The 24,797-nt window shown below is 40.8% G+C and overlaps 1 protein-coding gene across 6 annotated transcripts in view; it reads right to left on the bottom strand.

Annotated features, from left to right (window-relative positions):
- Positions 1-24,797, bottom strand: part of LOC126412521 (vascular endothelial growth factor receptor kdr-like) — an 864,770-nt gene that overhangs the window by 454,846 nt on the left and 385,127 nt on the right. For 5 of the 6 annotated variants that reach the window (XM_050082152.1, XM_050082154.1, XM_050082157.1 and 2 more), the window contains exons 2-3: positions 24,582-24,727; positions 1,878-2,031 (exon numbers count right to left, since the gene is read on the bottom strand). In XM_050082152.1, coding sequence (XP_049938109.1) covers positions 1,878-2,031; positions 24,582-24,727 — 300 coding nt within the window. The remainder of the gene's footprint in view (positions 1-1,877; positions 2,032-24,581; positions 24,728-24,797) is intronic. The other variant, XM_050082155.1, reaches the window with a different exon arrangement.

Genomic DNA, 24,797 nt, shown 5'->3' with positions numbered 1-24,797 from the left:
TTTTATCTCCAATCTGCAGGTTAGCTGAACTTATCTGTTGCGTAGCAGTTGTGTCAGAGGATGCTGGCTTATAACAATCCAGCATACTTGCAGAGAGATATGACATTGATTACTCATCTAATATGTATAAATACGAAGCCTTAAACCTTCAAAACTGATCACAAATAGATGTAAAAATTTGACTGAAATTAAATTAATAAAAGAATAAGTAGGTTTTATTCTGTTTGAGACCAGTATGTAATGTCTTCTGCTTAGACACTACACAACAGTTAGTTCTTAATATGTGAAGTCCTTATCACCAGCAAGTACAAAACAAAACAATAGAAGAATTTATATGTGAGGCTATTTCAGTCAAACAAGAGCTGCTCCAACACTTTCCCAGGCAATTTGTGTCAGAGACTACAATGAACTGTATGTACATATTTGACATCTGCCACTTCACAAACAGGACCTATACTGAAACGCCTGTAATGAAAGTTAAGAATTTGGACAGATGCTCTATCCACAAATATGTATATGTATCTCATTAAGAGCTGATTGCCTTTTATTGTTGTTCAGTTTTTTACAAAGACATTTTTCTTAGTTGTCCTGTCAATACCCCCAAATACACCCCCCCCCCCCCCCCCCCATAAGCCTGATTACATTCTTACCTAGTATTCGCATAGTTAAGTGCAATTTAAAATGATGACCCTATCCACACAAATTAGTTCTATAAATTTATAATACATTGGAAAATGCCAGAAAAATTTTGTGAAAAGGGTAACATGAAAAAATGACTTGAAATTTGCATATTTCTCCAAAATAACATGATTTAGTGCTTTTTAAAAGATGCAAAATTTGAGTGGTACAAAACTGGAATAGTGGTCAACTTTGTACCCCCATAGTTCATCAATAATTTTGGCAAGGAATGCAGAAAAAGAAGACAAATTAATGCATAACTTTAACTTACAGTACACTGTTCAAAACCTTCCTTTTCAGAATCTTATTGACTAAACTGTTACTACACAATCTACCACGATTGGGATTTGACACCTATCTGTTGCACCTTAAAAAAATAAAGAGGCAATAAGTGGTACAATTTATACTTCAGTAAATTCCTAAGATACAACTCCAAAGTTTATCTTAGAACAAGAAATGTCACTGTAGACATTAAAGAGCTTTCTCTGTCACTTAAATGCATAACAAAAATAATACTCCAAAAACATTGTTAATCATGTACTTCCTTGAAACTAATGACAGAATATCTAAACCAACTGATTTTAATAAGAATCAGATGTTCATTGTCATAAAAAATACAACCTAACTTGTTCAAAATTTAAAAAATTCTCTCAAACACGTAATAATATAAGTGACCATGTTGAGATTTCACAGCAATAAATAAGTTTATATTCAGTTCAGTGAAGATCTCTGAAGCAGGTCAACTGGAATAATGATAATTTATATGACAAATATAATGGCTATTGCATATCATTAAAGATCTCTGCTAAAAATTTATACATTGTTTACAAACCAGGAGAATGCATCTTTCTCATGAAGTGCTTTACTAGGCACGGTCCACTTTGGAGTAGTGTTCTCACCTCCCTCTGACCTTTGAACTGATTGTCCCCAGTGAGTTTTAGGGTGAACAACAGTTTAACATGGACTCTGAACCACAGTGGAACTTGGTATCCTTTTGTGTCACAAATCATTACCTGAGTTGAAAGAAGCAAGGTGTGACAGAAAAACCCAAGGACTGATTAGAAACTGAATCTCTTATCTCTGGATTTACATTCTGGAATTTACTCACAGAGACAACAAGCCACATGTGAAGTAGTACTCATACACTGAAATAGAGCAGTTAATAACCCAACAGATTTACTTTGATGTTCTCTTCTCACCTTTCACATACAAGTATATAGATGTATTTTTCTCACTGTTATTATCAAACAAACAATGGTAATATCCAACATCCTTGTATGTAACATCTGTCAGCTGAATTGATGATATATATTTGCCTTTCCTCAAAGTTGAATGTATATTGGGTTCACTGTCCTAGAAGCAGAAAAAAAGAAAAAATTAATAGCCTCTTAGAATCAGAATGTCAAAGATAGTACCAGATGTTTATTGTCGTATGTTCCATGAATATGGCAATATCCCATCAAAATGACATGTTCAGTAACTTAATGCATACTATAACTACACATACACAGAGTGTAACATGAATTTCTATATATTGACATATTCTGAGAGGTTATAGATCATGTCCTGAGGAACACACTGATGAGGATATAACATCTGGAAACATCATCCACAGACCCTAAAGAGCATTGGATTTACAGGGGACAACATCTGCTGTTAGTACATCCCTTCAGTAGTGAATGTGAGTCAAAACACTGATGGACTGTGGGTTGCAGTGGACCTGACAGGCATTAGTTGGTGCCAAACACATCTGTTCCTGCCACAAAACAATAGAAGCCCCTAAGAGCAATGATGGTTCATGTGTCACTGTTACAACTCATATCTGCTGCTGATATTTTATCTGCAGATTCTAAAAATAATCCCAAAAAATTTTGGTCATACATAAAATCTATGAATGCTACAAATAATTCAATACCTTCTCTTGCTGACAGTACGGGTAATGTAATGGATGATGATAAACAGAAAGCTGAAATTCTAAACCTAGCTTTCAAAAACTCATTTATGGTAGAGGACTGCAGCACCATTCCCTCTTTCAATTATCAAACAAATGCAAGGATGGCTGACATAGTGTTTAGTGTATCTGGGATTGTAAAACAGTTAAGATCCATAGACACCAAGAAGGCATCTGGCCCAGATGGTATCCCCGTAAGAATTTATCTTTACTATGCTACAAATATAGCACCATTCTTATCCATAATCTATCAGAGATCATTGGAACAGCAGAATGTTCCATGGGACTGGGAGAAGGCCCAGGTCATAGCAATCTATAAAAAGGGTAGAAAATCAGATGCACATAATTACTGGCCAATTTCACTGACATCAATTTGTTGTAGAATCATGGAACATACTGTGTGATCAGACATAATGACCTTTCTAGACTTTGAGAAGCTCATCTGCAGAAACCAGCATGGTTTTAGGGAACAGCAGTCATGCGAGACACAGCTGGCCCTCTTTGTGCATGATATACAACAGGCTCTAGATACTGGCTCCCAGACTGATGCCATGTTCCTCATCTTTCGACTCAGTTCCACACTGTCACTTGCTCCAAAAAGTGCCCGCTTATGGTCTATCTGATGACATATGCGGATGGATAGAAAGTTTTCTAACAGACAGAGAGCAGTATGTCGTCCTGAATGAGGAGACTTCTAAAGAAACAAGCGTAACATCAGATGTGCCCCCGGGCATGGTAATAGGTCCACTGCTTTTTACGATTTACATAAATGATCTGGTTGATGGTATTGACTGTGGCATTAGACTGTTTGCTGATGATACTGTAGTCTACAGGAAAGTAGTATCACACGAAAGTTGTGAACAAATCAATGAGGATTTGCAGAAAATAAATGCGTGGTGTAGTGACTGGCAGTTAACTCTCATTATTAGTAAGTGTAACCTACTGTGCATAACAAAGCAAAAATCCCCTCTAATGTACGAGTACAAAATAAATGCCCAGTATTTGGAAGTGGTAATATCCATCAAGTATCTGGGTGTGACTACATGAAATGATGTCAAATGGTGTGATAAGATGATACAAGTAATGGGTAAGGCGAACTCTAGATTGCAGTTATTGGTAGAATCCTGAAGCAATGCAGTCCTTAAACAAACAAAACTGCTTATGATACTTTAGTTTGTCCAGTCTTACAGTATTGTTCGTCTATATGGGGCCCTTACCAGTTGGGTCTGATTCAAGAGATTGAGAAGGTCCAAAGAAGAGCAACAAGATTCACGACTGGTACATTCAGCCATCATGAGAGCATTAAAAATCTCATAGAAAGTTTGAAGTGGGACACACTTGCAGATAGATGATGCGCTAAACGCAAGGGGCTGCTTACTAAATTCCAAAATCTGATCTTTGCCGAGGATGTAGAGCATATATTATTACCACCAACTTTCAAATTGTGCAATTATCACCATTCACAGATAAGGGAAATTAGAGCTTGTACTGAGGCGTTCAGTCATTTTTCCCTTGCGCTACCCATGAGTGGAACAGAGGGGGGGAAATATGAATGTGGCGTGAACAGTGCCCTCTGCCACATGCCATTTGGTGGCTATCGGAGATATGTGTAGATGTGTAGGTGTAGATAGAGTGGTCTAGCAGCAAGGGTTTATCCACTGCAACTTCAGCACTCTGCAAAATTAGAGGAGGGGGGGGGGGGGGGGGAGGGGGAGAGAGAGAGAGAGAGAGAGAGAGAGAGAGAGAGAGAGAGAGAGAGACAGAGAGAGAGAGAAATACATACATGGGGACGTAACTTCTTGGGGTCGCCCGCAACAATATTACTGACCTGAGGCAGCTCAACTAACCTCTCTGGACCTGCAGTTAGTTCACTCTGATTGATGTTTGTGACAACATGCTTGTACCTTCTTATAGAACAATAAAATATGTTTGTGTGGAATAGTACAACCTGTTAGTTGTTGTTATATGTAACTGCTACCCAAGTACTGTAGTTCCTACACATACATACACATGAACATACATACTATAGGGTGTTTAAAATTAGTTGCCACTTTGGTGTTTGACTGACCAGAGGGCAATGTGGTGCTGTTGCCCAGGTAACACCAATAGCGAGCCGGCTTCCCCTATCACACCACCAGCCATTTGGCTGATAAAGCCCCCCCGTTGCCCCACCATGAGCAAATAGTATCACATGGTATCACGCCTCAGTTGCATGAACGTTTGTCAGTAAAGTCGTATTTTCTGGCATTCTGTAGGTATCGTGAACAAGTGTTTTGTGTTGGCGTTGCATTAATGATAACAGTGCAGTACATCGGAATACGAGATTTGCAATAAAATTGTCATCCAAGAACGTGTTCACCAGCTGGGAAGACAATGATCTGCTGCAAAACATTAATCAGAATTCAGCAATAGTAATGGATAAAACGCCATACCACTCAGTTGTGATGCATAAAGCCAACAATGCAGTGGACAAAAGCCAATATTTTGCTCGGGGTACAAAGAAATGTTCCATGAAATAAAGTTTAACGTAATATGTATATGGCAAAGTTCATGGAATTTTTTAGTGCTGTACAAGCCAAAACTTCATGCTACCATGTCAACGAACTGGCTAACGACAAAGGACATAGTTTAAGCTTTCATCTGTATCATGCTCATTTAAATCTGACAGAGTGTATGGGCCTAGGTGAAATGTAATGTGCAAAAAACAGCAAGAAGTTTACACTCACTGAGACCGAAATGCTGATAAAATAAGTCACTGCAAATGTTACACGACAGGATTAGTCTCGAGTTGTTTGGCTTAATACCAAGAAGGTAGATGAGGAGACATTGATTCATGAAGAACTGTGATGAGTTTTGAGGAATACATAACTTCTCCTGTTGCCACATCTCTTGTTAAGACACAGCAGAGTTTAGAAATATATTGCAATGCAACTGAAACTGCAGCAGAATTCTGCAATAGTGTATTATCAAACTAACAACTGAGTGCAAGTCAGGTCAATAGTTTATGAAGCAGCAAATTCTGGGTATAAAAATAAACATGTAACTCCTTCACTCATATTTTTGGAAAAAAAAAAAAAAAAAAAAAAAAAAAAAAAAAAAAAAAAAAAAAAAAAAAAAAAAAACCACACACAGCAGTTCTTGTTTCACCATGGACCTCAATAATTACATTATTTAACTGAAAAAATCTGTAGACATTTGAATATCACTGTAGATATGGAAGTTCCGCATATTAATCACATGGCAAAACAGTCTCATAACTGTTATCATTTCCCAGAATCTTGTTTCGATAACTCAAACCATTTGTGAGATATGAGGAATTTATGAATAGGTCATCCTAGTTGTTTCACTGACACCCGAGTTCGTGTTGGAGAGCTTTATGTACATTACATTTTCTCAAGACTGGAAACAGACAGCGATATCCTGGCAAGTTTAAAGAGTAATTCAATGTATTATCTACATTTAATAGACAGCAACATGCGACCTAATATGCATCAAACACAAATTCATAGCGACACCTACTTTTCAATGCAAACTAAAAAATTCTTAAGTAATTTACCTACTACTGAAATATCACAATAACTGACTGTTAATGACCTGATAGGTAGTTCATCACAAAGCTGATGACTTAACAGAACAGTTTGAAGTTCAAACCGGCCTCAGGCAGGGAGATGCCCTCTCACCTATATTATTCAACCTCAATCTAGAAAAAATAGACTGGGAATTTATGAAAACTGGCCCCTTTGGAATACCCCTAGACATGTCAACGACTCGGTTGGCATACACGGATGATATAATCCTAATCAGCAGTAGTAGAGAAGAGCTCAGAATAATGGCAGGCTCATACTGAAAGATTGCCAGTAGGTCAGGCCTGCAAGTCAGTGAAAATAAGGTAGAATACATGGTCTTGAGCAAGTCAGTGAGAGATGGGGAGCCACTCACAGTGGACAGTCTCCGATTCAAGAGGTCAAATACTTTCAAATACCTTGGTAGTCTCTGCAGTCATCCGAACCATTGTGAAATTGAAATAAATGCAAGAATTGTTGGAGGCAACACAGCATACTTTAGCCTTTGGATGTGCTAAAGAAAAGATCCCTGTCAAGAAGTTTTAAGATCAGGCTGTACCAAAGTATGATTATGCCAGTGGTTATGTATGGTTGTGAAAGCCTCACCTTCAGGAGAACAGATGAAGAGAAACTACTTGTTTTCGAACGAAAAATCCTCTGAAAAATATATGGTCCTGTGATAGATTCACAAACAGGGGAATGGAGAATTCGAAAAAACCAAGAATTAAAAGAGGTTTACTCACAGCCTGACATTATAAAAAGAATAAGAAGAAAAAGGTTGACCTGGGCTGGACATGTAGCAAGGATGAATGAAGGGAGGATACCCCATGATGTGTTTCAGGGAGCTGTAGCTGGAAGGAGGTACTGGGGATGACCGTGAACTAGATGGAAGGACAATATTGACAAGGATGCCAAGGACATGGGACTAGGAGTGGACAAGTGGTGGCAGGAGGCTCACAACTGGGAACAATGGAGGAGGAGTGTGGAGCAGGCATATGGTCACTAAGGCCCAAGCCGCAGATAAGGCAAAGTAGTTTCTTTAAAATTATTTCAGAAAGATTGCAAATCAGCTAGCTTGCTGTTCACATTTTCAAGCGAGCCTGCCAGGTTCTGCATTGAGTAGTATTGGCATTATACTGTGGTCATCCGCTGACGGGCCCTACACACACTGACAACTATGCTTCCCTCCATTCGCTCTGCGCTGAACTGTCAAAAGTTGCAATTTACTTTAAACACACTATAGAGACCCTGGCAATGCTTCACAACTGCTAAATATGTATGGAAATTGCACATACATTCTAAATTTCTTGTCCCTTCTCTCTTTGTGCATCTCCTCATCCCCCCCTCTCTCCATACATCTCCTCCTCACCCCACCTCTCTGTGTGTAACCTCTTCCCCCTCTCTCCATCCATCTTCTCCTCCTACTCTCTATGTCCATTTCTGTCTGTATGTTCAGTAGCTCCATACATCTTCTCCTCCCCTCATCTCTATGTGCAACCCCCCCCCCCCCCCCACCCTCCTCTTTCCATCTCTTCTTTGGCCCCCTCTCTTTCCTTCTCTTCCTGTCCCCTCTCTACATCCATTTCCACCTGAATGTTCAGTTGAGTATCATGTAAAAATTTGTAGTAAATTGGTCAAGAACTTTTCGAGAGTTTTGGTGACAACACCTATATCTACATCTGGATGGATACTCTGCAAATCACCTTTAATGCCTGGAAGAGGGTTCATTGAACCACCTTCACAATTCACTATTATTCCAATCTCGTATAGCGCATGGGAAGAACGAACACCTACATCTTTCCGTACGAGCTCTGATTTCCATTATTTTATCGTGCTGATCATTTCTCCCTATGTAGGTCAGTGTCAACAAAATATTTTCACATTCGGAGGTGAAAGTTTGTGATTGGAATTTCATGAGAAGATTCCATCACAACAAAAAATGCCTTTGTTTAAAGATTTCCAGCCCAAATCCTGTATCATTTCAGTGACACCCTCCCCCATATTTCACGATAATACAAAACATGCTGCCCTTCTTTGAACTTTCTCAATGTACTCCATCAATCCTATCTGGTAAATGTATATATATCTTGGTATGAAACACGACAGCAGAAACGTCAAACAGAATGCAATTTCTTTATTTTCATACCAAAAACACCATTACCATCCTTCTCAAGTGATAATCTTTCACAACTGATTTTAATTTCTGACTTTTCCTGTGGATTTTCCAAAAATTTCCAATCATACAAATCTTGTCCTGACAATTACAAACACTAAAAAGGCCAAAATCAACCAAAACTGTTGAGCCATTCTTAACTGGTGATATTTCATACATGCGGCAAATAATGTTGATTTCCGACTTTTCTGTCGGATTTTACAATAATGTTCAGCGATTTTCAAGAATGCTTACAAGCAATATATATCGAACGTGTGACTATCATGGAGCAAGTTATCAATTTAACTTATAGCGATAGGAACTACTATGACAAAAGATGAGCGATGTGGATTTCGCTTGACAGGTATATTTTCATCGTGTAGAGCTACCCATAAGTAATAAATATTCAAACACGCACTGAGAATAAACCTGAACAGTTTATTACTCAGTATTACAGAAAAAGAAGCACAGTTGTTATAGGTAACTTGTAATAAGAAAACAGCAACCTGGGAACAGAATAAACATAACAACAAAAGTTATAACTCCAAGGAGTAGGCAACAACATTACTCAACACTCCAAGTGGCCGTGCAGTCACTGAATTAGTGACAACTGTATCTATGAATGGCGCGAATGAAACAAATATGTATGGACACAGCAGTTGACGTGAGTAGCAGTCACTACGGGAGTGGGTGGTGTGTATAGGTTCTGCATTGACCTGTTGTGGCGGCAGTGCTGAAAGTCGAGGTGTTGCATCTGTCAGGCGTAGAGCTCTTGACTATAGGGTGGATGATGCCTCTGTGAAAATGTAAGCCGGCTTCACTCTGCTAAGAGACACGGTGGCCTGTTTGCCATTTATTATGATGACCATTGTGTGTGTGTGTGTCTGTGGAGGACGTGATGGGGTTCAGTATACGCTGGCTGCAGTGGTGGCTTGATGCAGTCTGTACATAACATAACGTGCGAATAGCTTTCGAGGTTGTTATGCACAAAAGTTGTTGGACAACCATGCCTGGAGGCCTTTGTGGGTTTGATTTGGCTTACAAGTTCCCATAACTTGTGAAGGAACTCTGGTTAGTCATGCATTTCTGACAGTAGGCCTGTGGCGACAAACTCCCCTGGTAGGTGCAGAGTCTGACCATAAACCAACTCAGCTGCTGAGGACTCTGCATCTGGTTTGTATGTGGCTCATAGACCCAGCAGGACTATGGGTAGTGCAGATGTCCAAGATGTTCCATGGTACATTGGCGCAGCCTTTAGCATTCGATGCCAACGTTCAAGCATGCCATTGCTGGCCGGATGATAACTGGTCGTTTTGTGATGGACATAGTCACAGAACTTCGCCAATTGTGTGAACAAATCTGACTCAAACTATCAGCCTCTGTCGGTGGTGATATGGAGCGGACAGCTGAATCTTGCCAGCCAGGTTGATGTGAAAGTGGTGGATAGTGTTTCCGCAGAGATGTTGTCCCTAGATACTGCTTCAGGCCATCGCGTATATCTGTCAATCATTGTGAATATGTACTGCTGGCCATCCAATGGAGGAAGTGGTCCTACCACATGAAGATGAACATGGGCGAAGCATGAAGAAGTGTCTGGGAACTCTCCTATTGGGGGATGAATGTGGCAAGTGATTTTGCAAAGCAGGCAATGCTGGTAAGTTCTCATCCATTTGTGGAAGTCTCTTTCTATCCCTGGCTACACGAACCTTAGAGACACTAGCTTGAATGTCAACTGGACTCCTGGGTGGCAAAGATTATGTAACGACTCAAACACTGGCCTGTGAAATGCAATGGGAACAAAAGGGCGTGATCTGCCATGTGACACTTCACAGTACAATGTTCTCACAAGGAATGTTGACTTGCCATAACTTGAGTGCTGCAGTGTTGTCATGCAATATGATGTGTAGCTCAGAATCTTCTTGTTGCACCCTGGCAAGTGCCATCCTGTCCACAGGTTGTGAGACACTGGCCACTCCAGAGAGGCAGTCCACAACCAAATTAGTGATGCCTGATATAAGGCAATTCCAATTGGCGGTACTCCGGTGGAGAGCAAGTGTTGCTGTTTTTATAGAAGGCATATGTTAAAGGCTTGTGGCCGGTGTATATCACAAACTCTCATGTCTCAACCTGTGGTTAAAAGTACTTGACTGCTTGATATATGGCTAAAAGTTCCTGATTGTATGTGCTTCATCTTCGTTGTGCAGGTGACAGCTTGCGCAAGAAATCAGCCAGCAGCTGCCAGGCATCATCCACCCACTGTTGGAGGGCTGCACCAATGGCTAACTGACTGGCATCCACCACAAATGCCAGTGGAGCTTTGAGCTTGCGGTGTGCCAGCAGTGCTGCTTGTGCTAGGCTCTTTTTGGTTACTTTGAAAGCCACATTCATCTTCTCAGTTCACTGCATAGGAGAGCTGCTCTTAACCTTGGAACAAGCCAGTGCTGTGTCAACAGCGCCTATTGTTTGGCAGTGCATAGTAAATGATGGCGGTAAAAATTGAGCGTTCCTAAGTACCTGCATAGCTCTTTTATTGTAGATGGCTTGGGTAATTGCAGTATGGCTTCAACCTTCTCAGAGATATTCAATGACCCAGGAAATCGACTTTATGTTGGCCAAACACACATTTAGCTGTGTGTAACACCACGCTATACTTCTCAGAATGCTCAAAAACTTCTATCAGGTGCTGGTGATGTTCCTTGGACGATGAATACACCAACACATTGCCCACATATACAAAAGTTCAGCCCACATAAGACAGAATCGATAAACCTCTACCAGGCTTGAGCAGCATTATACAGGGCAAAGTTCATAAACTTGCTTTCATACAACCCAAATGGCATAATAATAGTGGTCTTTGGAATGCCATTTGTTGCCACAGGAATCTGGGTATATGCTTTTGCACAGTCTATAACATTGAATACAGTGGCTCCATGCAGTGCATGGCTATAGTCTTTTAGTAGTGGCACTGGGTAGCGATCAGGCATGGTCCGTGAGTTGAGCGCTCTGTAATCGCCACACGGGCACCAGGATTTTCCCTTTTTGGGTACTAAATGCAGTGCAGATGACCATAGACTACTTGAGGGTCAGATGATACCTTCTTGTAACATTATGTTGAATTCTGTTTTAACAATGGCAGGGCGTCCTGGAGGCAATCATCTCGGCAGGCAAGACACAGTCCGTAGTTTTTATATGGTGGACTGTATCATGCAAAACATGCTGTGACATGCATGGAGTCCTTGTTAAGGTCAGGAACTCATGCAGCAGCAAACGATACTCCTCATCTGCAACCTGTATAACTTTGATGTTGTATGTTCTGGCATTACAATGGTACCCAGTGGTTGTAAGTCCAGTAACACTGTTTATTAGGTGGGAATTCGCTACATCCAATAGGAGCTTATAGTGAGCTAACAAATCGGCACTGATTATTGCTTTGGCCACGTCTGCTACAGTAAAGACCCATGTGAATTGACGGCGGAGCCCCAAATGCAATTCTTCACACTGTGTGCCATACTTTGCAATTGCTGAATTATTTGCGGTAGACAAGCTAAATGCAGTGGATGGCATGCAACAGTGCAGTGATGCTCTGGAAAGGATACTAAGGTTGGACCCTGTGTTTATTAAATGCTTCTGGCCTGGTACTCTGTCAGTAAGAATAGGTGCTGTGATGATGTAGTTGAGCAGTCAGTGGCACCTACGTCCAACCACCATTTGCATTTGGGTAGGCGCAGGGGCTACTGCACTTTCTAGCCTGCTCACTAAATCTTCTGTGGTATCAACAAGTGGTCAGACCAGCATCTGATACAGATTGAGTCAAGGAATGGCTCCTAGATCATTTGCGGCTACATCCTTTGTAGCGACTATGATCTTCTTGTGACAGCAATGTGCCAATCTGTGTGCTCAGTGCATCAATTTTGGTGGACAGAAATCTGCACGTGAAACGGGAAGGGCCATGAACACGACACTACCAGACATTGTCACAGCACTAACTTATTGACCTGGAGTGATGGCATCTGTGATGTGGTTGGCCAGTTCCGCAACAGAGTCCAGGGACATCTCTGTCTGTGATGCGATGATCACCTTTACCTGTGGCGGCAGACGGCTTCTCCATAGCATACGCAGAAGATTGCTGGGCACTGTTCCGATGTCCATCTTGCTGTGGAGATGATGCAGGTACTGAGATGGTTTTCTGTAGCCTATATCTTCCTGTGTCAGCACTTGTCTGATACAGTCTTCCTGCAATACTGCAACTCTACGAGTAAGCTCATTCTTTAATCTTTCATATGCATTCTCGGTCAGTGGTGCTGTGATTTTATCTTGAACTTTGGAAGCATAGCATTGCTTGAGCTGACTCACTATTAATGCAAACTTAGTCGCATCCACTGTAATTCCAGCATAGCAAAAGCTGGCCTCAACCTGGGCAAACAACAGAACTGGACTACGTGGCCAAAACGGTGGGAGGTGAACAGCCAGTCTCAATACTGCAGGCAATTCCATTCTGTAATCAATTTTGTTGCAGGACCGGTTTTCTCAGCACGAATGACATTGTGGTCACCACTGATGGGTATATTTTTGTCATGTAGAACTACCTGTCCTTAATAAATATTCAAACATGCACTGAGAATAGACTTGAACAGTTTATTACTTGGTATTACAGAAAAAGAAGCACAGTTGCTATAGTTAACTTGTAACAACAAAACAGTAACCAAGGAACAGAATAAACCTAAAAACAAAAGTTATAACTCCAAGGAGTAGGCAACAACATTATTCAGCACTCCAAGCAGCGGATTCAAACTTGGTGGTTTACGCCATTCATTTGTTACCATGCAGTCAGTGAATTTGTGACAGAACTGTATCTATGGATGGTGCAAACAGAACTAACATGTGCAAACACAGTAATTAACGTGAGTAGCGGTCACTACATGCTTATAGCATTGGAAACAATGAAAACAATAAATGAAAATGGTCCAATGACGACATATATAATTTCACTTACCTTACTCGTCATTCATATCTTCATTCTGGACAATTCTGGGTGATATTTATACTGGCAGTAGAAGTCCTTTTTTTCCATAGTCGGTGTTGCAGTAAACAATATCTCTTAAGAAAATTGACAAAGTTTCACAGAGAAGTTTTATACCACGTAAGTGCAAACTGTGGAAGTAGATGTATTGAAAGATATAGAGTGTATCTTGGTCTCCTGTTCGTCCTTCCCTCTGGATGGATGATTACTGGGATTTCCATAATCATTCGATGCTCTGTGTGTGCACAGACGGGTCATCAGAAGACGCTGTCGGGTTCAGCTAAACTGGCGGCTGTCCGACCTTTGCTTAACGTGATTCAGAAGAATGAAGACCTTCAGTTGAGCAACAATATCTTTATTGCGGGCGCGTACCTGACGACGCCCGGCATGCATGGACAGATCGGAGCTATAAAATTTGCTTCCGGCCTATACAGAGGATCCTTAATCCTCTGAAACTTCCGTAGTTAGGAGAGGAAACAGTACTCGTCCACACAAGTCAGGAGGCACGGAACTACTCACTAACTCAAAAAACAAGGAATAATAATAAACAGAATGTATATAAAAGCTAGAAAACACAGCGCCTCTAGAGGCTGAGCGCGGAACTACACTGAAGTCATGTACAGTAATTATGACCACACAGCACTGCACTGACACACGCACACAGCACACAAACACACACACACCGGCGAGCTTGAATTAGCGTGCGGGAGCGTCGCTACAACGCAAATTCAACAAAATGGTTTACAAACTCATGGTGAAACCTTTCTTCCTTTAAAGTGTTGTCCGATTTCCATCCATCTGTAATGACTTTGGTGCCAGTCATGATAAAGTTCTTAATAAGAGACACTAAAGTTTGTTTAGTCCTGGAATACACTTCCACAATGAAACATTTTCTTGAGTCTCTTTCAGTGCATCCGAATACCCTAATCTGTTCAGTTTAGTTCTTGAGAAGTAATCCTTTCACGTATTTTTGAGTTATGTATGACCCATCTATTTCTGTAATCTTGTTGACACTACCTATTGGACTACTTTCATTACTCACAATGACTTAACACACCGTAACAGTCACAAGCAATATTTTTTGACAGTCCAGTTTCCAGCGCTGTGTTTTCCAGTATGTAATCTTTAATCCAGCAGGAAACCTAAATGATGCTCTGCTGTATTGTCAGATCAGAATTAACAAACTGTGTGTTTTTCCTTATACTTGTTCTTTCTGGCATTTTCTACAATACAGCTGTAACAGGAACTCACAATTGCTACTTTTTGAATCAAGTTTGATGTAGTTCTCCCCATAACAATCTACACACTTTCTAGTGTCTTGACTTGGTAGAAGATGGTACTCTCAATGGGAGTCCAAACAATTTTTGATGGTACTCAATCTAGCAATCAAATCATGCCTCACAGCAACTGGCCTGACCTGATCTTGAAGCTGTGGCTGCAGCTGGTGATGCCTAGTCATCTCATTATCTAGCATGGACCTAGCATTGGGGTGATGCTACTGGACTCTGAATGAATCTGCCTCAAAATTCACAGACATTTGTGTGGCTCTGAGGTGCATTTTTAGCCAGCTCCCTGTCACATAGCTCACAACATGGGTATTGCCCTGGTGTGGTGACACTGCCCCGTCCACTTTGGCTATTACTGCAGCATGGTGCAGGTTTCACCAAGCACACAGCTGGCCCATCTCACCGTCTTTTTGCATATTTATTGTCCTGATCCACACGTTGCCACACTGTGCATACCATCCTGTGATTTACAGTGGCTTCCTTACATATTTCTCTAAAAACTGCACAGTGACACTACACGGTAGACAGGTATACTCTGTTCGTAGAACAGAACTGATACATGTTCTGTCACTGACCACTGGCTGCATATCTCAAGCATCTGGTGTAAGACTACTTGAAGTAAGTCTCAAACATATTAGGCTTTTTGCTGTAGATGAAACTCACACAATATAGAGAATCTTAAGTTTGTTTGCTGACCACTGTGCTAAACACTTAATCCATATAGTTCTAGTATCAAATCTCACTGGACTGTTGGTTTTGAAGTACCTGCCAGTCATGCCATTAAGGACCACTATACAGTAGTTGCCACATACAATAAACACAAAGATAGTGTCACAGAGCTGAAAAATATCTGAGACAGTGTAATTAACATTCTATCAATAATAGAGCCACACAAAATCAAGCATGCCTTGACAATATTTTTGTCAATTTTAAAACTGCAGCAGAATTGGGAGATGTGACAATATTTCCATTTCCAAATCATAATTCTGTGTTGCATTAGCTACCATGACAGGTAAACGCAGTTTGGTGACCTATAGTTCATAATAAGATGTATGAAAAAGGCTTGAGAGAAGGGCTAACTGTGCTCAACAAAACCTACACCACACAGCAGTAATAGCCATGGTGGGCAGGATGATTCACCACACTGATGAAAGACCAATGTTGTGAGCTAGATGACCAGGAGCCGCATAATAGTGCAACAGATGCACCTCAGAGCCATATAAATAGCTGTGAACTGTAAGGCAGATTAATCCAGAATCCAGCAGCACCACCATAATGCCAGGGTCCTGCTAGGAGACGAGATGACTGGGCGCCACCAGCTGCAGCCATGGGTTCAAGACAGGATCGGGCCAGTTGCATCCTGCTCTGAGTATTCTTTTGGGAAAAGGTGCCACAGTGACGCTAACCAGCTGTCTGTGCCTCTGGTCACCAGACAGTTGCCAGGGAGCAGCAGCTCATGTCCTGTGCATAGCAGTCTTCACTTGTCTCCACGATGGACCCGAGCCGAGCCTGAGTCACCAGGTTCTGCAGTGAAATGCAGTTACAGCAGAAAATGGAGAATGCTGCTGATGTCAGGGACTTGGCTGACTGTCAGACCACAAGCCACTGCTCAGCCTTATGTCAGCAATGCCTATGCACGCATCCAGTGCAGAGACCAGCCACCTGCTAGCCATCTCCGGCCTAAGATGGAGTGGTGTGATTCTGCTTCACATTACTCATGATTCAATGTGTACCTGAAGTTTAATAAAACATTTATCTTTACCACCCGTGTGTCACTGGACCCACAGACCCATCACTCCACCACTCAGCTTACTGAGTGCTGTTTGCACTCTGCAGTATCTAAATTATATAAGTAGGCTCTGTTCCGATAAGACTAATGTAACTAGGCATGTCCCAAAAGTTGGGATCTCCAGATCTGTCATTAACGATAAAATTTTCAGATCTTGTAAGTCCCTTGCTGACGGAGACTGCCTTGGCTAATGTTACGGTGACACACATTATACTTTACGTACTGTGTCAGGAAAGATAATATTTGATAGGTTTCTTAATCCACTTTTGACACAATTTAATGAGAGCTTTCCATAAACAAATGCAAATTAATTGGACACTGGAACATCCAGGATGGAATGTAACAATATTATTATGAAAAGGATAGTTGCCACTCACCATATAGTGGAGATGCTGAGTCGCAGATAGGCACAACAAAAAGATTGTCAGAAAATGATCTTTCAGCCATCAAGGCCTTCATCGGAGATAGAAAACACACACACACACACACACACACACACACACACACACACACACACACACACACACACACACAATCTCTGGCTGCTGACGCCAATATATTTTTATAATATTGTTTCAAAATAATTGCCAAAGCCTTGGAAACCATGGTTCCAAACAACCAAAATAAAACTAAATGTCTGGCCAATTTGAAAAACCATGTTATGCTGTTGTATAGCATGTCTAATAGTCTGAAGACTGACCATGCAAGATTATCCTGTGTTAAATGTAGTAATGAGTATGAAAATGCCATTGTGGAAGCTAAAAAGCACATAATTGCAGCACTGTAGAGAATTGCACTGTTGTTGTTGTTGTTGTTGTTGTTGTCTTCAGTCCTGAGACTGGTTTGATGCAGCTCTCCATGCTAACTCTATCCTGTGCAAGCTTTTTTATCTCCCAGTACTTACTGCAACCTACATCCTTCTGAATCTGCTTAGTGTTTTCATCTCTTGGTCTCCATCTATGATTTTTACCCTTCACGCTGCCCTCCAATGCTAAATTTGTGATCCCTTGATGTCTCAGAACATGTCCTACCAACTGGTCCCTTCTTCTTGTCAAGTAGTGCCACAAACTCCTGTTCTCCCCAGTTCTATTCAATACCTCCTCATTAGTTATGTGATCTACCCACCTAATCTTCAGCATTCTTCTGTAGCACCACATTTCGAAAGCTTCTATTCTCTTCTTGTCCAAACTATTTATCGTCCATGTTTCACTTCCATACATGGCTACACTCCATACAAATACTTTCAGAAACGACTTCCTCACACTTAAATCTATACCCGATGTTAACAAATATCTCTTCTTCAGGAATGCTTTCCTTGCCATTGCCAGTCTACATTTTATATCCTCTCTACTTCGACCATCATCAGTTATTTTGCTCCCCAAATAGCAAAACTCCTTTACAACTTTAAGTGTCTCATTTCCTAATCTAATTCCCTCAGCATCACCCGACTTAATTCGACTACATTCCATTATCCTCGTTTTGCTTTTGTTGATGTTCATCTTATATCCTCCTTTCAAGACACTGTCCATTCTGTTCAACAGCTCTTCCAAGTCCTTTGCTGTCTCTGACAGAATTACAATCTCATCAGCGAACCTCAAAGTTTTTATTTCTTCTCCATGGATTTTAATACCTACTCCGAATTTTTCTTTTGTTTCCTTTACTGCTTGCTCAATATACAGATTGAATAACATCGGGGACAGGATACAAACCTGACTCACTCCCTTTCCAACCGCTGCTTCCCTTTCATACCCCTTGACTCTTATAACTGCCATCTGGTTTCTGTACAAATTGTAAATAGCTTTTTGCTCCCTGTATTTTACCCCTGCCACCTTCAGAATTTGAAAGAGAGTATTCCAGTCAACATTGTCAAAAGCTTTCTCCAAGTCTACAAATGCCAGAAATGTAGGTTTGCCTTTCCTTAATCTAGCTTCTAAGATAAGTCGTAGGGTCAGTATTGCCTCACGTGTTCCAACATTTCTGCGGAATCCAAACTGATCTTTGCCGAGGTCGGCTTCTACCAGTTTTTCCATTCATCTGTAAAGAATTTGTGTTAGTATTTTGCAGCTGTGACTTATTAAACTGGTGGTTCAGTAATTTTCACATCTGTCAACACCTGCTTTCTTTGGGATTGGAATTATTATATTCTTCTTGAAGTCTGAGGGTATTTCGCCTGTCTCATGCATCTTGCTCACCAGATGGTAGAGTTTTGTCAGGCCTGGCTCTCCCAAGGCTGTCAGTAGTTCTAATGGAATGTTGTCTACTCCTGGGACCTTGTTTCAACTCAGGCCTTTCAGTGCTCTGTCAAACTCTTCACGCACTATCGTATCTCCCATTTCATCTTCATCTACCTCCTCTTCCATTTCCATAATATTGTCCTCAAGTACATCGCACTTGTATAGACCCTCTATATACTCCTTCCACCTTTCTGCTTTCCCTTCTTTGCTTAGAACAGGGTTTCCATCTGAGCTCTTGATATTCTTACAAGTGGCTCTCTTTTCTCCAAAGGACTCTTTAATTTTCCTGTAGGCAGTATCTATCTTACTCCTAGTGAGATAAGCCTCTACATCCTTACCTTTGTCCTCTAGCCATCCCTGCTTAGCCATTTTACACTTCGTGTCGATCTCATTTTTGAGAGGTTTGTATTCCTTTTTGGCTGCTTCATTTACTGCATTTTGATATTTTCTCCTTTCATCAATTAAATTCAATATTTCTTCTGTTACCCAATGATTTCTACGAGCCCTCGTCTTTTTACCTACTTCATCCTCTGCTGCCTTCACTACTTCATCCCTCAGAGCTACCCATTCTTCTTCTACTGTATTTCTCTCCCCCATTCCTGTCAATTGTTCCCTTATGCTCTCCCAGAAACTCTGTACAACCTCTGGTTTAGTTAGTTTATCCAGGTCCCATCTCCTTAAATTCCCACCTTTTTGCAGTTTCTTCAGTTTTAATCTACAGTTCATAACTAATAGATTGTGGTCAGAGTCCACATCTGCCCCTGGAAATGTCTTACAATTTAAAACCTGGTTCCTAAATCTCTGTCTTACCATTATATAATCTATCTGATACCTTCTAGTATCTCCAGGATTCTTCCATGCATACAACTTTCTTTTATGATTCCTGAACCAAGTGTTAGCTATGATTAAGTTATGCTCTGTGCAAAATTCTACCAGACGGCTTCCTCTTTCATTTCTCTCCCCCAATCCATATTCACCCACTATGTTTCCTTCTCTCCCTTTTCCTACTCTCAAATTCCTGTCACACATGACTATTAAATTTTCGTCTCCCTTCACTACCTGAATAATTTCTTTTATCTTATCATACATTTCATCAATTTCTTCATCATCTGCAGAGCTAGTTGGCATATAAACTTGTACTACTGTAGTAGACATGGGCTTCATGTCTATCTTGGTCACAATAATGCGTTCACTATGCTGTTGATAGTAGCTTACCCGCACTCCTATTTTTTATTCATTATTAAACCTACTCCTGCATTACCCCTATTTGATTTTGTATTTATAACGCTGTATTCACCTGACCAAAAGTCTTGTTCCTCCTGCCACCAAACTTCACTAATTTCCACTATGTCTAACATCAACCTATCTATTTCCCTTTTTAAATTTTCTAACCTACCTGCCTGATTAAGGGATCTGACATCCCACGCTCCGACCCGTAGAACGCCAGTTTTCTTTCTCCTGATAACGACATCCTCTTGAGTAGTCCCCGCCCGGAGATCCGAATGTGGGACTATTTTACCTCCGGAATATTTTACCCAAGAGGACACCATCATCATTTAACCATACAGTAAAGCTGCATGCCCTTGGGAAAAATTATGGCTGTAGTTTCCCCTTGCTTTCAGCCATTCGCAGTACCAGCACAGCAAGGCCATTTTGGTTAGTGTTGCAATGCCAGATCAGTCAATCATCCAGACTGTTGCCCCTGCAACTACTGAAAAGGCTGCTGCCCCTCTTCAGGAACCACATGTTTGTCTGGCCTCTCAACAGATACCCCTCCGTTGTGGTTGCACCTACAGTACGGCCATCTGTATCGCTGAGGCACGCAAGCCTCCCCACCAACGGCAAGGTCCATGGTTCATGGGGGTAGAATTCCACTAATAAGTGAAAACTGCATGGAAATATAAAGAGTGTTGCTGCTGATGCTAGAGGATTTTTTTGTTAAATCTGTTGAAGAAAGGGAAACTCCTATTATCAAATTTGATATCAATTCACTGGAGTTACTTAAAAAATGGTTGTAGATCATCAACAAATAAAAGTATGTTTACATTCTCCTAGGTCTCACCTAGTTTCATCCTAAGAATAGTAAAGCTGTTGAAATCATCAGACAGTGACATATTTTGTGACATACTAAAGAAGGTGAAGACTGTATTGTGTACTCCTAAACATGTCGTATAAACAAGTATAAATCTGAGGGGCATTTTCCTAATGAGCTTAAAGTGACTCGGGTAGATCCACAGTATGTAAATAGGAAGATATAGATTCCTTTCAAGTCACTGGCTAATTTCTATAGTCCCAGATTTTTCCAAGGTACTGCAATGTGTAACTTACCAACGGTTAACTGTTTTCTTTGTACATTTAGGAATAATTAGCGTAACAGACTCTGTAGTCAAATATTTATATCGAGTGATTCATGATAAAAGCTTTGCTCAAGAAACTTTTTCGTCTGCGTAGGGTACACACTACTTCTGGAAAAAATGGAATTAGAGATAACTGCATTAAACTATTAAAATCTAGTCTACAGAAATGTAAACAAGTTATAAGTGTTGGCAAAGAAATGTCCAGTATAGAGCAAGTTAAGGTAGGTGTTCCAAACGGATCTGTACTACGCCCTTTCTCATTCCCAATACTGATTAATGATATACCATCATTTATTAAGTCCAGTACAGTGTTGTATGCAGATGATACAATTTTCCTTCCCACTACTAATGATTTTAGTAGCTTTAAAACTTATATTGCAAAGAAAAGGATAGTTGCTACTCACCTTATAGCGGAGGTGCTGAATTGCAGATGACACAACAAAAAGATTGTCTGAAAGTGACCCTTCAGCCAGAAAGGCCTTCATCAAAAATAGGCAAAACACACACACACACACACACACACACACACACACACACACACACACGTATATGCCACATGCAAACACAATCACACACACTGACCACAGTCTCTGGCTGTTGGTCCCAGAAGGAAGAGACTGTGGTCATGTGTGTGTGTGTGTGTGTGTGTGTGTGTGTGTGTGTGTGTGTGTGTGTGTGTGTGTCTTCTGAATAAGAAATTCCAATCATAAAAGATGGATACTTATGCTTTAAAGTGAGCAGAATTTTGAAGCTTGTACTGTAGAAATAGAAATTCATGGGAAATTCATAGTAACAAGCACAGTGCACAGGCTCCAGCAAATGATCCTGTATTACTTAAGAAACAATTAGATTTGTTGTAGTATCGATAGATGAGGTGGCACAAATACAAGCAGGTATCTGCAAAAAGGCGCTGCAAGGCAGGTTGGACTGTGTCAGTCTCATATGACACAGTTGCAGTATTTTAGGGCTTGACGAACAAAGATATTGTGTGATCTGTGTGCCTGCAGGGGTGGTATCATGAGGCATGCAGTGTTCTGCTTGACACTGCAAATGAGCATAGTGGGTTCTTTGTCCATTGACCATTGAGTTCGTGATACAAAGTCTACCAGTAATGTGAGAGGTACACTGTGTTAAATTTCAGCTAAGAAGACATGGAGGTTTTGCCATATATGCTGAATGCATGTCTACGAGCATCCACAGCAGGGATTCCATCAGATTACCCCCATGACATATGAGTGCTCTTTTAAGTATGCTGTGCTAGCACTGCAATAAGCCATTGCTTTGAGATGCTGTGGTTTGGAAGTGCTGAACACCACACAAGTTACAGAGCTTGATGAAGAGTGCCAATTTGAACTGACGGCCAGTTCTGTGACAAGTCTAGCTGTCAGTGGACACACAGATGTGACAGCCAGTGTTGTTGGTAGAAAACAGTCTTCCACATAACTAATGGGACTCCGGGGAAACCGGCGCTTCTCGTAATCATTAAAATCCTCTTCCTGTAATTTTCTTTAGTAAATAAAATGCTTAATGTTGCTCTTTAACATTATATTATTCATACACACCACACACACACACACACACACACACACACACACACACGTGTCTGTCTAAAACAAAGAACTGTACAACAAACTGAATGAGAAAATGTATTTCATTTGTCTGAGCCTTATTGCGCATTCATAATTAATGTCTTTGCCAACCCTCTGGTCACTTGGTGTTTCAAATATATGTTTTATAAATATTAATTTTACAGCATCCTGGGGACCTTTCATCATGTACGTACACAGATTCCACCTTCAGTGACACTTTTCAGAGTAAAATACACTGCTGGAAAAAAATTAGTACACCTGGAAACATGTCAATTTTGATCCAGTAATGCCGTATGCCACCCAGGGGATAGTAAATGTACTGATAATGGTTTCAGTGTCGTACACCAACTTATAGAGTAGTGACACAGCTACCAGAGAATGCTCACAGCCACAAGGCTCAGTGTGGTAGCAAACTTGTGAAGCAAGCAGGCAACCATGTCATGGAGACGCTTGTAAGACCTGCTGTGGCAGATCGTACAAATACTACACCACAGATAAGAGGGCTTGAGAGGCCAGACGTGTCAGCAAGAACTATTGCAAACTGGACATTAGCATTGGGAATACAGGCACGCACATGTATAGCCCATATTTCACTAATTCCACAGCACTGACATGCATGGCTCAGATGGTGCCAACAGAGCATCAGTTGGAAGATGGAAGGGTGCACCATGATCTTAGGCAATGAAAGCAGATTCTGCCTGCATGCAAGTGATGGTCATTTGCACATGCAATGTAGACTTGGTGAGCACTGTCTCACAGAGTGCATTCGTCCAAAACACAATGGCCCCAACTCAGGTCTTATGGTGTGGTGCAGCAAGCTACAGCTCTTGTTCACCTTTGGTGTTTCTGGAGGGGACACTAACCAGCATTTGGTACATGTAGAATGTTGTTAGGTTCATCCTTTTGCCATTATTGCAACAGGAACGTAATGTGTTGTTCCAACAGGATAATGCTCAACCATACACTGCCCATGAAACTCAATGTGCTCTGCAAGATGTGCAGCAACTTCTATAGGCAGCATGGTCTCCACACTTGTCTCCAATAGAGCATGTGTGGACAAGAAGTGATTTGTGCAACTCATCAACGAACAAGTCTTGTAGAACTACATGAATAGGTTGAGAAAGCACTGAATAAAATATCCGAGGACAGTATTCACCTCACCAAATATCGATGTAGGTGTTACAGCATGGTTGTATACTTGGTACCTCAGTATCTCTTGTGCTATTGATCTGTAGATGTAATCATTTGATGTATTCCATAAGCACTGTTGCAAAAATAAATCTTGAGTGAACTGGAAACCTCTAAAATGGTCTAGGAACTTTTTTTCCCTCCAGTTTATTTATTCCACATGGGCATACCAAAGCAAAACAAAACTACACAATTTTGCTTAATAACCATAGTGTAATTACTAGACAAACAACCATAGCCAGTCAGCCACATTGCTGCACATGGGTGATTCATTTCGTCACAAGCAATTCAGCAGTTTGTTTTATGGGCAATCTTCGATCGACCAATGTGATCTGCAATTTTTGACCACTGTGATCTGTGATTTGCTTACAGATGTGTGATCTATAGTCAGATCATGCAAACTGGCATCGACTGCTATCTGTGGGTTGTGTGTGAGGCTCCATAAACAGAAACATCTCAAGAATCATGCTTGCTAGCTCTTTAATCTGATTTATTATTTTGGCGTCTGGAAACTTAATTCATCTGATGGTACCTCATATTAATCTGAAGCTTATTTCTGAGATGCCTTCATCTGCTCTGGTTGTTCTTTTCTACTAGTTTCTATTTTTAATAATTGTAGTTACAGACAAGTGATAAAAAGGAAGAGGATGCAGCTCTGTCATCTTCATCAGTCATTATGAAAGATAATAACTTCTGTTTCAAATTCCACTTAATCAATAAGGCCCCTCTTGTGTGCAAAGGCAAAAAAGAAATGTAGACTTTGTTTGAACTTACCGAAATGTTGGGGTAGATCCAGATTACAGGAGTATCACCCTTGCATGTTATAGTATAATTTTCACCAGGGTTTACTACAATTTCTGAGAGATTTGTAGACGTTATTACAGGAGACTCGCTGCTTCTATGAGAGGCATCAGATAGCTCTGTAAGAGAAATAGTAATGTTAATTATGTCTGTTCAAATGCAATTACTACACTGAAGACATGCAGCTTT

Source organism: Schistocerca serialis, chromosome 7, assembly GCF_023864345.2.
Source record: "Schistocerca serialis cubense isolate TAMUIC-IGC-003099 chromosome 7, iqSchSeri2.2, whole genome shotgun sequence".
Classification (NCBI taxonomy): domain Eukaryota; kingdom Metazoa; phylum Arthropoda; class Insecta; order Orthoptera; family Acrididae; genus Schistocerca; species Schistocerca serialis.
This window is presented reverse-complemented; position numbering and strand designations above follow the sequence as displayed.